The sequence below is a fragment of the Choloepus didactylus genome, chromosome 1, assembly GCF_015220235.1.
Source record: "Choloepus didactylus isolate mChoDid1 chromosome 1, mChoDid1.pri, whole genome shotgun sequence".
NCBI classification, from domain to species: domain Eukaryota; kingdom Metazoa; phylum Chordata; class Mammalia; order Pilosa; family Megalonychidae; genus Choloepus; species Choloepus didactylus.
The window spans coordinates 165,610,154-165,622,885 of record NC_051307.1 but is presented as its reverse complement, the minus strand read 5'-3'; the positions used below and the strand labels follow the sequence as shown (position 1 = coordinate 165,622,885).

Sequence of the window (12,732 nt, the reverse complement as noted above, 5' to 3'; positions counted from 1 at the left end):
GCTCAGACCACCTAGCTTGTTGCCATGATTCATGATTCATGAAAATCACCCACATGCTCTCCTTGCTCCCAGAGCACCCTTCTGATTCCAGTTTAGCTCACTACATATGCCTCTTCTAACAGGAAGAAGTGTGCTATCTAAATCGACATGAGCCCCCTGTGCCTTTGGCGTATCTATTTCTTATTGTATATGAATACGTTGGCATTTTGTTTTATTTATTGGTTCCTTATGAGCTAGAAGTTCACAAAGGCAATAGTAATCAAGGGTCTTCCAAAAAGCCATTACTGAGCCCAAACTCTGTCAGACCCAGTTCCAGGGATAATGTGGTGTAACAGAGATGATGATAATATATCTTTAATTAACTTGTCTGGTAAGGAAAATAAGTCACTTATATAAATGGCTAAAATACAAGAGAGAACAGGAAGGGTGTAGTAGGAGGAGTGTGGTTTAAGTGCTATGGGAGTTAAGCAGATTGAGAAATGACTTCCATCTGGGAGAATCATGGAGGGGCTGGCACTATGTCTGCACTCACAGGATGGGAAGGGTTTGGTCACATGAAAGTGGGGCAAGGCCATTTCCGTTAAAGGGAATAACATGAGAAAAGGCTCAGAGATAGTAAGGCATGTGTTGTGATTTAGGAACCTAATACTTCATTTTAATTGCACTGTGTTTGTGGTTAAACACATACCTTTACTGTTAACAACATTCATATCTACCGTACAGTTATCAAAACTAGGAGACTAACATTTTACCAGTTTTCCCCCTAATGCCTTCTGTCTGTTCCAGGATCCAATCCAAGTTCCTACATTTAGTTGTTATATCTCCTTAGTATCTTCCAATCAGTGATAGTTTCTCTTTTCTTCTTGTTTTTTATGACCTTGACATTTCTGGTGTGTGCTAGTAAGTATAGGGTGGTGTGTCCTTCTCAGTGCGTCATATCGGGGGTACATGATATGTCTTTTACTGGTGATGCTAACTTTGATCACTTGTTTAATGTGGTGCCTGCTTGGTTTCTTGACTGTAAAGTTACTACTTCTGTCTTCATAAGTGGTGAATATGTTGGGGAAGATACTTTGAGACTATGTGAATATCCTATTTCTCCTCAAATTTTTACCCACTAATTTTAACATCAATAAGTGGAAGTTGCCTGCAGCAATTTTTACTGCAGTGTTTGCCTAAGGATGATTTTATATTTCCCTTACTTGTTTTACATTCACTATTTGGAATTATCCTGTAAGGAAGAGCTGTCCCTTCTCTTCCACTAGTGTATTTGTTTAACTATTTATTTATATCAGTGTGTACTCCTGGACGTATATTTTGTTCTGTGGGTTATAATCCGATACGGCTTATGTTTATTTTGCTCAAATTGTTCTAGCTTTGGCTGTTGGGCTCATGTGTCCTTTTTTACATGCCCCTATCCTTTTCTGAGCAGAAGTGGGTCCTTATTTATTAATCTGATTTTACAAATGAGGAGACAGGACTCCAGAGAGGGAGAGAAGGGGTGATTTTCTGGCAATCACATGGCTAGAGAATGTTGGATATGCTCCAACACAGGACCAGGGGTTTGGGAAAGCTGCCTTTTTCCTTGGCTTTTTCACACTTATGTTCCGTATCTTTATTTCTATATTACGTATACATAAACACACAAACACATGTGTATCTATATGTGTACACTATATATCTTAATGCAATGATGATACTAATTATTTGATTTTTCTCTCAAATAGAAGACCAGATAAAGTTTGACATAATGAAAAGTATATGGGCTTTGGCATCAGATTGACTTGTGCTGAAATCTTGGTCCATTTCATTGGGCAAGTTATTTCATTTCTCTTACCCTTTTCCTGATTTTGAAATAGTATAACAGCAATTAGATTGTTTGTTTTTCTTATAAGGATTGAACATAATGAAAGTTGAAAAATTGACCATCAGAGCTTTGCACATAGACCTTCCGTAATGTAGCTATTCTTATCATAATAGTTCATCACAGTATTTCGTTGATAATACCCCAGCCCCCAAATAGGGTTTTTTTGTTTGTTTGCTTGTTTTTTGTTTTTTCCTAGAAGGCGAGTTAATTTTACCTCTTCAGGTTTCTGGCTTGTTGCCTTTAACATGAGGATTCACAGAATTCACAGAAACCAGAAGGAGGAAACATGTAAATTCTTAAACACTGATGGGTCTGATAGCAACTTTCAGGCAAGAATTTTTCAAGGATCTGTTTCTACTATAAAAAAACACAAACTGACATTTTCATTTGTGTTCCTTGTTTAGGCAAAACTGTATAAAGAAACCAAGCAGTGTGTTGAGTTTTACAATCTTGAAATTCTAATGGGTGTCGGTAGACTCTTGCAAGTAAATTTGGCAATGGTGTGGTTACCACCAGGTTTACCAGCTCCTACAGAGTCCTTTAAGGACTTTGTACTGAGTGTGAAGGGTCCAATATTAAAGACAAACCCTTCTCTGTCCTTCCAAGTCACTGCTTGTAGTCCTGAAGGTCTGTCTGGGGCCACCACCACCCAGAATCGGTTGTTTATGAATGAGAGACACGGCTGAGATGTTGACCCATGTGGCGCTGATTGGTGACCATACTTCCTGGTGTGAGCTCCAGATGTGCACACACTGGGGCTATCTTCATTTGTCTGCACCGCTGGGATTGCAGCTGATTTAGGGAACTGAGCCTTATCTTCAGAGAGGTGGGTCCCATCAGAGGTGCTCTTATCTTCCTGGGCAGCTCCAGCCTGGGGTTGGCAGACCTCCGTGAATTTGCCCTGCATTGAATTTAGGTGTCTAGACTTCATTCATATTTGAAAAATCATTAGATAATGGAGAATCCACGTTTTATATACCTAAACGGATTAGGTCATTATTTTTTTGTTTTATAAATATCAAATTAAAGTAATTTGGTTTGTTCCATTTATTTTCTTTGTTTAAATGATGAGGTATTTTAATCTTTTTAACAGTAAAAGGTTAAAAAAAAGGCCACTGAGTTTTACTTGAGATTGTTAATGTAAAAATTGGAAAAGCAAAACTAGTTTCATTTAAAAGAAATATATTAATGCACTAATACCAAAGCAATCCATAAACTCAGTAGAATTTATATGACATTTGGGGCATGACTTTAACTGGTATAATAATTTATATGAATATAAATGTTCAAAAATAGAATTAGAATAATTCACTTCAAATAATTTATTTTAAAAAGCAACCTCGTGATTTAGAAATGAAAACGTTATTTCTTGTCACTTCCTAAAGTAAGAATAAGTTCTGCCATTTTATTCTTATTCATGTAAATTTACCTCAGCAGGAAGACCACTCACTCTAAAAGAATTTGAAAAAAAAAAAAAAAATTAGCAACTAAGCCCTGGGTTGCTCATTCATATTATCAGAAATAAATGTCGTGAATACTGCATGGCATTCTGCAATAACTATTTGGAAACTGGATTTTTTTTTATTTTGCTAACTTTTAAGAGCATGATGTAGCCTGCTGTTTCCTACTTTTTTATGCAGTCCATTACAGTGACCTTCCAAAATTCTAAGGAAATGTCTTCAGGTTCTTCAATAGAATCATAGAAGTTGCCCTCTCCCACCCCCTCACCTCTACATGTTGTTCTAAGTAATGTCTCAGGCTTTTAAAAACATGTTATCATAAAATGTTTCATATTTAACCTTGCCTTTCCCAAGTACATCTTTTGACTTTTAAATTGTTTGAACTATTGGGCAAAATGTTTCCACTTACGGGCTAAACAATAAGTATTTAGTCCTTTTGTGTCATTGTGTCAGAGGCTGTCCAAGAACCACAGACGCCTGCCTCCAGAGTCACTTAGATTTCTTTTTAAAATACAGATTCCTTGGTCCCATCCAGATTTACTGAATCAGAGTCTCTTGGTATGACCTTGGAATATGCATTTAAACAACCTGGATGATTCTGATGCATGCTCAAGTTTGAGGTCCACTGGAAGGAAGCGTTAGAAGAGTATTTAAAGGAGATTTGTTAAGGTGTTAGGGAACAGCATTTTAAGATGTTAATCCAGTGAGTTCATAAAGGGCAGCCTTTTCATTTTAAAAGGAAGAAACAAGGCAGAATGATTTTTCAAGCTCCTTCCATTCCTAAAATCCTGAGATAATCTTGTCCTTTGTATATGCTCTTAACATTGTGGCCTCACTGTATTCAGGCTTCTGAGGATGCTCTACTTTGGTATTTTAAACTGGTTGTAAGTGCTTCTATTGATGGCTTAAAAAAACAACAACAACACAAAAACATGGGTTATTTTTTTCATCAAATCCTTTTAGGATTAGAACTTTTAATGGAAATCAAAGATTTGGTTTAGACACTATATTTGGGTTGATCTTCATTTCTCCAGGGTCTCAGGATTTCAAAGTCAATCTGATGTTGGCCAACTTGGATGAGGGGAGAGAGCAGATACGATTAATCCATCAAATGGTAACATTTGGGCTACAGAATTTCAAAACCTTAGAAGTTAGCATCAAGGCTTTTATTGCAATTTTTGAGGGATGATGTTCATGAAGGAAAGCATTTTCTGTCAGCACTATAGACAGGGCAATGTTAATATTGATTCAAGTTCAAGGCAAAGCTCTTTTCATTAAAGTTATTTTTGAAATAAAAGTAACCATTAAAATTTCTCAAAGATAAAAGTTTAGAAAACAGTATGAGCTTACAGATATTTTACTAAGAACTTCCCAAACCAATGTGTGACATTCATCCCAAAATTTGATTTTTACTTTGAAAATAGCTTAGAGAAAGGAATAAATGTTTTCAATATTGCTGAGTTAAAATCAAACTGCTTCACAAAAGTATATTTCTTTCTTTTTTTATTTGAAAGCATAGATTATTATGTCTTAATCTGTGAATGACTTGTCAACTTTAATTAAATCCTAACAAAATAATCCACAGTGTTTATTAAAGAACAGAGTAAATACAAAACAATTTTTCTTGGAGATAAATATGCACAATGCGAATGTAGGGGGAGTGATTTGCAGAGTACAAGACACAGCTCTCTGATAAATCCTGCAGGGTTCCATCTTCCTCTTGAATAGAACCCAGCCCTTGCTAATAATAAGAACCGGTACATTTCTTCCTCTTAAGGAGTCTATCCAGAGAGCAAGGGAGGGTTTATTTCCTTTTGACATTTCACTTTGAGGCTTACTCTTGAAGACCCTATTCTTTTTTTCCCTACAATAGTTAAATACATATTTATCTAGTCAGAGGAAATCATGCAGTTAATATCATTTTAGGAAACAGACACTAAATTCTACTCACTAGAATTCTAATCACTACAATAGGAGAGAGAGAGTAAGAGGGGGCTGCCAGACTAACAATAATTGTCATCCAGAGAAAGTGTTCCCTTTATGGTGAAATGAATCACAGAAAACATAATTCTGTTCACTCACAAAGAGAACAGTGCAAAAGCTGATGAAAACTGTAGAAATTCACATTCTTCAACTGACACAGTTTAAAAATGACAATAGGAAATGAAGAGCAGCATTGCAGTTTGGAGATAAATTCCTGGAAGGAATATGATTTTACAATGCAAATTTCTCCAGATTTCAGTATCACAATTGGGGCAGACAATTCAAATTACATATGTGAAGGCCCTATTTGTAAGGACAATTCTGCTTATGCACAGGCTTCCAAAAGTAAGAAACACATGTTGATAGAAGAAGCCAGCAAGCAGCTTCACTGATATTTTTAGAGGCATGTTTTTCTTTTCTTTCTTTCTTTTTTTTTTTAAATTATTGTTGTTTGTTTGATCAGTCATCATCAGAAGCTGTTAAGGAAGGAGATGGCAAGATGGCAACATATAGACGATTATCCTTCTGCAACTGGAAATGTTTGATCATATTCAAAGAAACTAAATGGAATATTGAAAGAAGGTCTTGTTTTCTGTTTTTAACTCTTTTTTTTTTTTTTTTTTTTTGTATGAGAAAGCTTTGCTGGTGTTCTCTTGGATGAAAAAGGAAGACTAAATTAAAAATATATGTGAATTCGTAACTCACCTTTCATCTGAAGGTCTTTCATGTCTCTAATTCACAGGATGTTATAAAGATGTTTTATCAAAAAATGTTTTGTGCAACTCGTGGAAACGTTATGGAAGTGTAGCATGTCTGCTCCAACAGAATTCTGGTAAACTCTAGGATTAAAAAGGGGGATATAAAAGCAGCTTTGGGGAAGGAGAAGGAAACCATGGTCCTTTGATAAGGAGTCAAATATTCAACTCACTGTATTTTTTTAATTCCAACAAGGCTTTGATCTTCTTGACCCTGAAAATCAACCAGGAAACTGAGCCTGGATTAGGCTACAGGTTGAATGTTTGATATGCCAGTTTTGACTTCTTAATGGCCTTGTGTGGAAAGAGAGAAAACACTAAGCAAATATTTGAACATTGCACTTAAAGAAAATAAAAAATACATTATACGTGAGTTAAGCAGTTGACCTCATGTTGTTTGATTAGAAGTAGTTTCCCTTGGTTGTTCCGTTGCCTGGAAGTGCTTTTCCTTTGTATCTAAAGCTGACTTGGTCCTGAAGAGTTTGTAAGTAGGTTGGTGTTTGGTTCTTATGCTCCACGTGGATGTGGCAAGAACAACCTGGCTTTTGGCTACCATCTCTGAGGCTCTTTATGGGGCTTCCATTGTTGGTATCCTGTGAAGACGAACTGCAGTTGTATTTAAACCATCCTTTTCTTCATGCATGATGTGTTTGGGACCCCACATACCTTAAAAGTTGCTGCATTCCTGAGGATTTTTGCCATAGTTAAATAGACTAAAGGAGAATTAAGTAGTCACAAGGCTCATGGGGTCTGGGCATGCCAAACTCACAGAATCTGCACTGTAGCAGTCAGCGCCATATATTCATCATGAGTAATGACTGAGTTTCATCAAACATCACCATAAGATTTCCTTATCTCTCAGGATAAGGAAAGTTATTTCTAGTTTTATGTGTATACATATCTAGGTAATTTAATAAAATAATTTAGATTGTAAGTGTTCATGATAACTTTTCTGCTTGGGAAGGGTTTTATCCTTGAGTGATAGTTACTCATGGCAGTATGCCCTCACTTTCTTATGATAAACAGTGACAGCTGTGTATTATCTGTTGTTAAGAGAAGGTGGCTTTAAAATTTTAACTGAAAAAAATATTAGAAGTTATGCTATTTTTGTTTTAGGGCCAAGATCTGGACTGCAAAATTCAAGAATATAAAGAAGCTGGAAAAACCTTTCCTGAAAATCAAATAATAGAATGGTTTATCCAGCTGTTACTGGGAGTTGACTATATGCATGAGAGGTATGTTCATTTGCAATGGGGAAAGGCTTTATTTTTTTAACAGTCATGTTTGAATGTGAAAATTTGCGTGTGTGTGTGTGTGTGTGTGTGTGTGTGTAACTGAAAGAAAACAAGTCCAAAGGGTAAATGGCTATAGTCAAACATTCACAATATATTTTCCATGAAGAAATTGTTGAATGATTATACCCAGAGGATTTAGCATAGCTTTTTTTGTTGTTGTTTTGGAAATCAAATTGGCCTTGAATACAAAACAGAAACTTATATTAAACACATTCCCTTATATCTGGTCGTATCCTGTGAATTACAAGTGATTTTCAGATACCCTTAGCATGCTATGAGTTTATTGTATCTTATAGCAGATTCGAGCTATAAATACCCTAGTATGCTACAAATGATCTGCATAGTCACCTTGGAATGTATCAGATAAACTGAGTAATTGAGGCGGGAGATACTTAGACCGCAGAGATAGAAATATTCAGACCAAAAGTTAATTTTGACAGGAAATATCTGATAAAGAAGGTCAAAGTATGTATTATGAGTCTCAATTGTCTGTATTTTGGATTTGCCATCCTTGCCTCAAAGATGTATTTCAAACTTTCAATTATTTTTCTATATGTCAAAATTAGGAAGTTTTAGATGTCAAATGTTTTATAAACCTATAAAATGAGATGAATGTATTTGAAAAGATGAACATACATTGACAAATAAAAAGCAGATACTATGAGGTGTCTATGTTAACTTTCACCTTGCGAGTCAGGTGTAACACATGGTTACATTCATGAACAAAAGTGGTAATATATAGGGTAAATCAAGGCCTGAATTTCCATGAATGTCACATTGCTTAAACGTGTCATCTGTGGTTTGTGATAGCATAAAAAGTCATCGGATTATTCTGTGCTTCACCATGTTCTTCTAAAACACATGCTCGATAATACAGATAGCCACTGGTTTATTGACGAGTCAGAAAAATCTTTTGAATGATGTCAAACTATCATAAGAGATAATGATAAAAGAATATAAAATAATCTTTTAATAAACTACCTAAAGCTGCTGAATGTGAGAACTTCAGGGTATGCACAGTTATATTGGTATTTCTTTTATTTTCTTTATTCCCTGGCATACTGTTAGCTTATACACAAGGAAAACAGTTCAAAAAACAGGACAAATAGAGATGCGCACTTTGGTCTTCTATGTGCGAAATATAAGACACTGAAATCTGGTGGATTTAAGAACCCAGATTTTTTGTTTGTTTGTTTTATTTTTATTTTTTTAAAAGCAGTTTTATTGAGATATATTCACATACCATACAATCCATCCAAAGTGTACAATCAATGGCTTTTAGTATGTTCAAAGTTGTGTATTCATCTTCAGAATCAATTTTAGAACATTTTCATTACTCCAAAAAGAAAAACCCTGTACCCTTAGCAGTCACTTCTCAATCCCTCTTTCCTTCCCCAGTCCTACATAGCCACTAATCTATTTCTTTCCTTGTAGGTTTATTTATTTTTACATTTGATATAAATGGCGTCATATCATACGTAGTACTTTGTGTCTGGTTTCTTTCTCTTAGCATAATGGCTTTTAAAAAATTTATTATTATTATCATTTTAATTAGTGAAGTTGTAGGTTTACAGAAAATTGTGTAAAAAATACAACATTCCTATATACCACCCCTATTGTTGGACTTTGCATTTGTGTGGCACCTTTGTTACAACTGATGAGAGAATATTAAAATAGTACTATTAACTTTAGTCCATAGTTTAAGTGTATTTTTCCCATATACTACCCTATTATTAACACCTTGTATTTGTTATAATTTATGAAAGAACATTCTTACACTTGTACTATTATTCCCAGTCCATCATCCACAAAAGGGAATAATGTAGATATTTTTGATACATTTGGTTGTGCTTAGTAATACTTAAAGAAAATGAGTTTAAAATAATTATTTGAAGGGACAGTTACCAGTAGATGGTTTAGAAGTTTGTCTGAAATGCATTTAGTTAAGAAAAGCAGCCAAAACTTTGACAATTTTTTTGCATTGATGAATATTCAAAGTCATTAAATGGGGCTAAATAGTTGGATATTTTGATATGTAGACCTGAAATACCATAATACCCTAGACAGAGAAATTTCAATATACTATTCAGTTTCATTCATTTATTCATTTATTCTTTGTGATAAATTAAAAACAAGTCCTAGCTTCAAAGAGCTGTTAGTAAACTAGCAGATGTAAAACATGTACCCAAATAATGTAAGTGATGTGGCATGGTAGATGCCCAGAATTCAGAGTCTACTTCAGCCTCCACTACTTGCTTGATTTATGATGTTGGGCAAGCTACGTAACCTCTCTGAGCCCTCTTCATCAATAAAATAAGTATAATAATGGACTTTTCCTGCTTACTTTATAGGGCTGTAGAGAATATGAATTAAAATATTATACATGGAGGAAGTTTGCAAACTATGAAGCCCTATGTAAATGTTGGTGTTGGTTGTAATTCAATGTAGAAATTAGGGCATAGCTACTGGAAGGGCTAACAAAACTCTGACAATACCAGGTGTTAGTAAGAATGTAACTCTCTTACATTGCTGGTAGAGTATCAATTGGTATAACCACTTTGGAAAAACATTTGACAATACCTCCTAAACTAGACATGCAAATGCCCTAAGACCCAGTAATTCTACTCCTGAGGGTAAAAATGAGTATGAATGTCCACCAAAATACAAGTATATGATTTAAGAGTGTTCTTTATAACAGTTTTATGTTAAAAATTATGATCTGACAATCTCTATATTTTAATTGATGGCTATTTGCGGTTGGGTTTAAGAATATATTGAAAGTATTTCTACCATCTTATTTTGGTTTTTTTTAAATTACTCTGCATTTTTTTCACTTCTTTTATCCTTTCAGACTTTCCTTGGATTGGGTAGGTTTTATATTATTCCACTGTTTCTTCTATTAGTTTGCAAATGATAAATTTCATTTCTATTGGCAGTGCTTACTCTTAAATTATTAAATGCATACTTGTATTAATTAAATTTCAAGTTAATATCTTTACCCTTCTCTTAAACATTTCAAAGGCTTTACCTCCAATTATCTTCCTCTTTCTTTTTATATTATTGTTGTTCAGCATTTTAATTCTATCTTCTTTTTATACCCCACAAATTAGTAAGTATCATTATTATTGTTGTTGGTTTATGAAGCCAGCACTTGTTTAGATTTCCTCACATTTATTTTTCTCTCTAGTTACCACTACTTTTGCACCTCAGGCCTTCCTTTTGTGGCTATTGTCATTCTTCCCAAAATAAATCCTTTGTAAGTTTCCTTCAGTGAATTTATGTGAATGGTAAGCACTCTCAATTTTTTATTTAAAATGTCTGTAATTGTCCTTGTTCTTCCATAATAGTTTAGCTTGGTATAAAATTCTGGTTGACAGACATCTTGTTTAACATATTGAAAATATCATCCTACTATCTTCTTGACTTTGTTATTGACATTTAGAAGTCTGCTTTCCATCTAATTGTCATTCTTATTAAGGCAATCTCTTTTCTTTATGCTAGCTGTTAATACTTCCTCTTTGTCCTTGGTGTTCTCCAGTATTAGAGAATTGTGTCTAGTCATGGACTCCTTTTAATTTATTCTGCTTGAGATTTATTTTGCTTCTAAATTTAAGAATTCATGTCTTTCTAAATTATGAAAATTCTCAGTCATTATCTTTTTGAATTTTGCCCCTTCCCTGTTCTCTTCTCTCCTTTCAGAGTGTCTATAGATGTATATTTGACTTTATCATTCTATTCTCCCTTTCTATGAATGCCTTCTAGGACTCCATTTACACAAACAGTCAGACTTTTGAATTATATTGCAGATGTTTCTCCAACTCTTTTCTATATTTTTTATACTTTTGTCCTTTTTGTACTTCAGTCTATTTTCCAGTAACCATTATTCCAGTTTCTAAGTCCTCTCATCTGTTGTGTCTAATCTGCTTTCAAATATATCTATTGAATTCTTAATTTTAGTAATTATATATTTTCATTTCTAGAATTTCCATTTGATTCTTTAAAAAAAAAAATCTGTGTGTGTATTCTCCCTGCCCCCCTCTCCCCCAGTGACATTCTCCATTGTGTCATTTATTTTCTTTAACAAATTAATCATGGTTATTTTTTACATTCTTGTCCAATAATTTAAATAGATGCATCACCTGTGGATTTGTTTGTAAGTCTGTTTTTGTCCTCTTTATTTTTACTTATTTTATCTTGTCTTTTGACATGCCTGGTACTTGTTGATTATATGCTGGACATTATATATGAAAATTATAGAGACTTTAGATGGTATTATCTTCCTCTGGAGAGGATTTATTTTGTGTGTATGTGCTTGGTAGATATAGTAGGGGAAGATCCCCTTGATCCAGTCATGGACTGAAATAATTTAAGGCTACGTTTCATACTTTGTGAGGACTGATCTATTTCCAGTTTGCCTTTATTTCTAAGAAGTAGGCCTTCAGAGTTTTTAGGTGAAGGTTTGTTATTACCAAGGCTCCTCCTTCTTGGTGGGCCTTGCAATCTAGGATTAGCCTCCCCAGCTTTGTGGATGTACTGAAAGCTATACTTAGTATTTTAGCTTCTTAGCAGTTGCTTTCTGCTTGGTTTCTTGCTCCTGAACAGCTTAGGATTCAGCAAGTGCCTTAAGGGTAAAAGCCATGCAGAATATCAGATTCACTTCCCTTTGGTTTTCTGTTCTCTGGAAAATTTGTCCCTCAGTTTCTGGCTGCCTTAGTAGCCCTGAACTATCATTTTTGTCCATCCAATCCCAGTTCTAGGCATAGTGTTCTGCTTGGCCTTTATGCCAAATGCCCTAAGAGGAAAATGCAGTGAGAAATGTTTGGCTCTTCTCAGTGCATTTCGCTTCTCTCCAGGATCCTGGCCCCTCAAGTCCTGACTGCCTCAGTTTGTCCCAGCTTATCTCTAATATCTTCAAAGGGCTGTTTTTTAAAAATATTTTATCCAGATTTTACACCGTTTAATTTTTACAGTGTTCTCTATGGAAGGTGGGAGTTTTGGTATGGTATACTCTGGCTCTATCATAGTTGGAAACTAAAGTCCTAACCTCGAGATTTTTTCAATAATCACATTTTCCCCCTAGAAGTTCTATTTGTTTTTTTCTCTAATCAGCATTGTATTATTTTGGCTAATATCCTGTTTCTGTCTCATGCTTTCTATTCCTTCCCTTATGTTTTTTTTTTTTTAATTCATTTTTATTGAGATATATTCACATACCATGCAGTCATACAAAGCGTACATTCAGTTGTTCACAGTACCATTATATAGTTGTGTGTTGACCAAAATTAATTTTTGAACATTTTCATTACCACACACACAAAAATAATAAGAATAAAAATTAAAGTAAAAAAGAACACTGGGTGCCTTTTTTTTTT

At 34.5% G+C, this 12,732-nt stretch overlaps 1 protein-coding gene across 5 annotated transcripts in view; it reads left to right on the top strand.

The window, feature by feature from the left end:
* Positions 1-12,732, top strand: part of NEK11 (NIMA related kinase 11) — a 314,565-nt gene that overhangs the window by 68,810 nt on the left and 233,023 nt on the right. For 4 of the 5 annotated variants that reach the window (XM_037844899.1, XM_037844909.1, XM_037844925.1 and 1 more), the window contains one exon: positions 7,182-7,300. In XM_037844899.1, the coding sequence (XP_037700827.1) occupies positions 7,182-7,300 (119 nt within the window). Of the gene's footprint in view, positions 1-6,125; positions 6,143-7,181; positions 7,301-12,732 lie in introns of those variants that run through there. The other variant, XM_037844923.1, reaches the window with a different exon arrangement.